The sequence below is a fragment of the Rutidosis leptorrhynchoides genome, chromosome 7 (genome assembly GCF_046630445.1).
Source record: "Rutidosis leptorrhynchoides isolate AG116_Rl617_1_P2 chromosome 7, CSIRO_AGI_Rlap_v1, whole genome shotgun sequence".
NCBI lineage: Eukaryota > Viridiplantae > Streptophyta > Magnoliopsida > Asterales > Asteraceae > Rutidosis > Rutidosis leptorrhynchoides.
Window position 1 is genome coordinate 140,148,678 of NC_092339.1, and position 4,344 is coordinate 140,153,021.

The window sequence follows — 4,344 nt, forward strand, 5'->3', positions numbered from 1 at the left end:
CGAGGCCAACCTTATACGTGTTCAATGATGTTATATGTATTTTTACTACAAAATACAGTATGGTGAGTATATAGTCCCTTTTAAACTTTAAATATTTTGGGCTGAGAATACATGCGCTGTTTTTATAAATGATTTATGTTATGGACACAAGTGATCAAAAATATAAATTCTACGTTGAGTTGTACCATGGCATATCTCTTTATACTTGGTAGCTAATATTTACGTGAGGAGCGTAAACGCGAATCCTGTTGATAGATCTATCGGGCCTGACAACCCCAACCGGGCTGGACGACCAGTTTTCAACGGTTGCACAGTACTTCGTTTCTGTATACTACACTTGGTACGGTGTAGCGATTATTTAAGAATATGCTGCGATGATTTAAATGTTAAGTATGGTTACCAAGTGCTCAACGACTTTTTCATACACGAGGAGTGTATTATGTATAACATGAAATCTTGTGGTCCATAGTTATAACGCTGCTAGCAACAAACCTATATATCTCACCAACTTTAGGTTGACTTTTTAAAGCATGTTATTCTCAGGTACGAGTTAAGTCTTCCGCTGTGCATTTACTCATGATAAGGACATTACTTGGAGTCAATCATCGCGATGGAACCAAATGTTGAAGATTTCGTCCAGGGGGATAAGGACGGGTCCTCACAGCCATCATGACGTCCAACGTCCAATAAGCTTGGTCCCAGACTGATGAGCTTTCACAGTTCCTAACTGTGCTCCGACAGAATCTCCTTTAGAGCCTTGGTGAAAACAAGTCGATGTAAACGTCCAACGTTTACCGATGAGTACCTCCACTAGCAATGGTCCCGAACGACCCGCTCTGATACCAATTGTTGGAAGCTTCGACGAGCCCAACACACCCACTATAGAGGACCTAGGTTATACTCACTCACTAGACCAACACTTTGACGTTGGTTAGCCTTTAATTTTATAAATCCTTAGTGCACAATAATATTTAGGCGACAGTGTCGACCATATATCATTCAGGCGGTATAACCGACCATATATCACTTAGGCGGCAGAGCCGACCATATAATAAAAATAACACAAGTGCACTAAGAACTCAAACACGAACTAAGGCTTAACCGGGAAATTTAACAAAGAACACTTTTATTAATACAAAGAAACAATTACAATATTATGGACTCAACTCACACTCTTACTTCTTCACAACTTCTACTTCTAACTCTTCTTCACTTCTTACTTCTTCTCTACTTCACACTTCAGTTACTCACACCTTACACAAATGAACCCACCACCTATATTTATACTACTCCATGAAAGTTTCTAGAAACTAGATATTTCCATGAATATATAAATATCTAGATATTTTTATACATATAAATATCTAGATATTTCTTACACATATAAATATCTAGATTTTTCTATACATTTTAATATCTAGATATTTTTCATATACATATTAATATCTATATATTTTACCCATATACATTTACTAATTCCATATTATTCTAAATTTGCATTGTATTTTAACAGTAAGACGAGTTCCTAAGGTGAGTTCGAATATCTGGCATTTTGTTGAGTACGAGGATACTTGTTAGAATTTGCTGCAAAGGTCGAGTGTTTTGTTAAGCAGCTTGTTGGTTTCTGTTCTTAGGTTGTCTATTCTAGCCACGTTGGGTGTAAATGGTCGTGGCAATGATAGGAGTAGCATGTTTGGCAGCCCGTTTTGTTGTATCTCATAGTCAACAAGTATGTCGTAAAGTTAGGAAAAACATGCTTAGCTCTAAAAAAAGCATGTGAAAGATAAATTTCAACCCGACTCACTGTTAATCGAGAAGACCACATGGATGCACATGACGAATAATTATAAGCTTTCACTTGACGAAATATCTGCATTTCTTCAAATCTTAGAATGCGGCAGCTAGGGGTTGTGTACTTGTGTGTTTCTTCTTTTAATTAATTACTTATTAATATGAAAAAAAAAAAAAAATTTCTAAGTCGAGTTCCAACTCTTACATTACAAAACCTGTAAATGCCCCAAAAGCTGGCTCAAGAAACCTGCTGATCATGGTATGCAATGCAATAGGAACACAAACTATGAATGCACAATGTACATCTATTTTACCTATGTAACAATTGATATGTAGGGTTCGTTCAAAACTAGAAAAATAAGTTGGACATAATCTGCTGCTAATAACAATAATGCATAACAAAAATACAATGAGGAAAAAAAAAAGTAGGTGGTAATCAGAATTTTAAACTAAATTAAACAAGTAGTTAATTAGATATAGACGAGACCATAAAATTCAGATTCAACTTATAGAAGCTACATGTCCTGAATCAAAACGATATTAACGTGACACTAATAATAATAATAAGGATGGTTTGAAATCGCTACTGGAGGCCGATTTTAACCTCGTAAATCTTGGGTTTGTTGGTGACTTCAGATTTATCAACAAGGTGAAATATAATATTAAGTAGGCCTCGTGAGATGAGAGCAGTGACCTTATAATGAAGAAAAGGAAAGGTTGGGATTTTAACTATCTGCTTAGGGATTGGATCAAAGCGAATGGCGGGACGGTCATCTTTGCCGGTCCCAGTTACCTCTGCAAGATCACCAACAACAAACACACCTAGTTCAAACCTTTTAAGATCATAAACGTCAGCAACAACACGCACCATTGTAGGCTCAACAATCACTTTCATGTCTCGACCAAGTAGGTGCCGATATTCCGCCTCAACCACGTCAACCGTTATATCTGATAGATTGCATGTATATGACAAAACACATACAATAGTAATTTCTCCAATCTAATAAGCTAGTAATAATAAAAATACTACTCTCTCTTAAGTGTTCATTTTTGACTTTTCAAAAAAAATATTTGTCAACTTTGATCATAAATATTTTTATTTGTGTTATATATACTATTTGATGAAAATTATATGAATGAAATACATTTAAAACTCAATTGTTTCATATAATTTCTATCAAATATTATATAGCCTAAATAAAAATATTTAAGCTCAAATTTGACAAAGAAGACTTTGAAAAATCACACTTAAGATGAGACGACGAGACAGAGGGAGTAATTAATAATAATTAACCTTGAATGGAAGGGATTATATAAGTCGGGAAGTGATCAACCAAGTCATTGAATAGGTAGACCGGATGATCAGTCTGGGGAGGATTCGGCGGTGAATCTCCTACTCTCGAAAGTTCATGCAGAACTTTAACTATGCTATCATCTGAAAGGTTACTAAGCATATCTGTTCATTTATGATTTATGTATCATCATATTAATTGTTTATCCATATTAAAGTTAATAACTGATGATAGTAATTGATAACTGATAATAAACAAATTAAAAAAAACCTTTGTATAACCGTCTGATTTCATTGACCAGAGCATTTTCTTCCGGACAAGACTTGAGTTTTTCTACAAGCTTCCAGATATTCAAAACCTGTACTGATGCATCCATCAATAATTATGTATATTAGTATTAATATTATTTAAGAAAAAATAAATAAAAATAGAGAGAAGAACAATTGTATTATACGTTGGACAGGGGTAGGGCTAAGAGGAACATAAGGAGGATCCAACTTCCTGAATAAATTAGTAAAGAAGCCGTTGGAAAATAGAGGATGTTTTGGTGGCAATTCCGATTCACTTTTGGTGTTGTCGTCTGGATTAGCAATGGTGTTATAATTAGCAAGGAAAACGCGACGATGATGATGATGATGATGATGATGATGATGATGATGATGATGATGATGATGATGATGATGAATTGTTTTTAATGTTAAGCAATGTTCGAAACCTAATTGTTGCTGCGATCTTGGCAATCGCATGATTTGTTTTCCATATTTTAAAAAAGCCATCTTAATTAAGATTACGTAATATCCTCTCGATACTCTCAGATACGTATAGAAAATAGGAAAGAGGATGGCGATCCTGTTAACGATAAGGATAATGATAAGAGTTAGCATATATTTTGTATTCCTTGATAAGAGTTAGCATATATTAAGAGTTAAGCATGTATTTTGTATTCCTTCTAAATAAGGAATTGATATTTTCGTCATAGTTTTTACTGTTTCACCTAAAATATTTAAAACAAGCAGAGTGGTCAGCCGCGCATTGAGGCAACTCACCCTCTGCTGTCAACAAAATTTTCTTTAGTACATAACTATATATAGTTTTACTAAAAAATAGTTTAGCGTTAATGATTTTAACATAACTAAGAAACAATAATTTATTCAATATATCAAACAACTCTTATAAGTATAAACTAAATTGGCTGTCTTTTTTTATCGTGATTATATAATAAATGATTATTTATTATTTATATGATATTGATCATGCATAT

The 4,344-nt window shown here is 33.9% G+C and overlaps 1 protein-coding gene across 3 annotated transcripts; it reads right to left on the reverse strand.

Moving 5' to 3' along the window:
- Positions 1-2,245: 2,245 nt before the first annotated feature.
- LOC139856813 (uncharacterized) lies at positions 2,246-3,886 on the reverse strand. 3 transcript variants are annotated; one of them, XM_071845520.1, is made up of 4 exons: positions 3,538-3,886; positions 3,354-3,441; positions 3,086-3,247; positions 2,246-2,739 (listed from the first exon to the last, which is right to left on the reverse strand). In XM_071845520.1, the coding sequence occupies exons 1-4, from the start codon at positions 3,565-3,567 to the stop codon at positions 2,375-2,377; spliced, it is 645 nt and encodes a 214-aa protein (XP_071701621.1). In that variant the 5' UTR covers positions 3,568-3,886; the 3' UTR covers positions 2,246-2,374. The 3 variants fall into 3 exon arrangements, with proteins under 3 accessions (XP_071701621.1, XP_071701619.1, XP_071701620.1); XM_071845518.1 differs by having other exon boundaries at positions 3,354-3,446; XM_071845519.1 differs by lacking the exon at positions 3,086-3,247 and having other exon boundaries at positions 3,354-3,446.
- Positions 3,887-4,344: the final 458 nt, after the last annotated feature.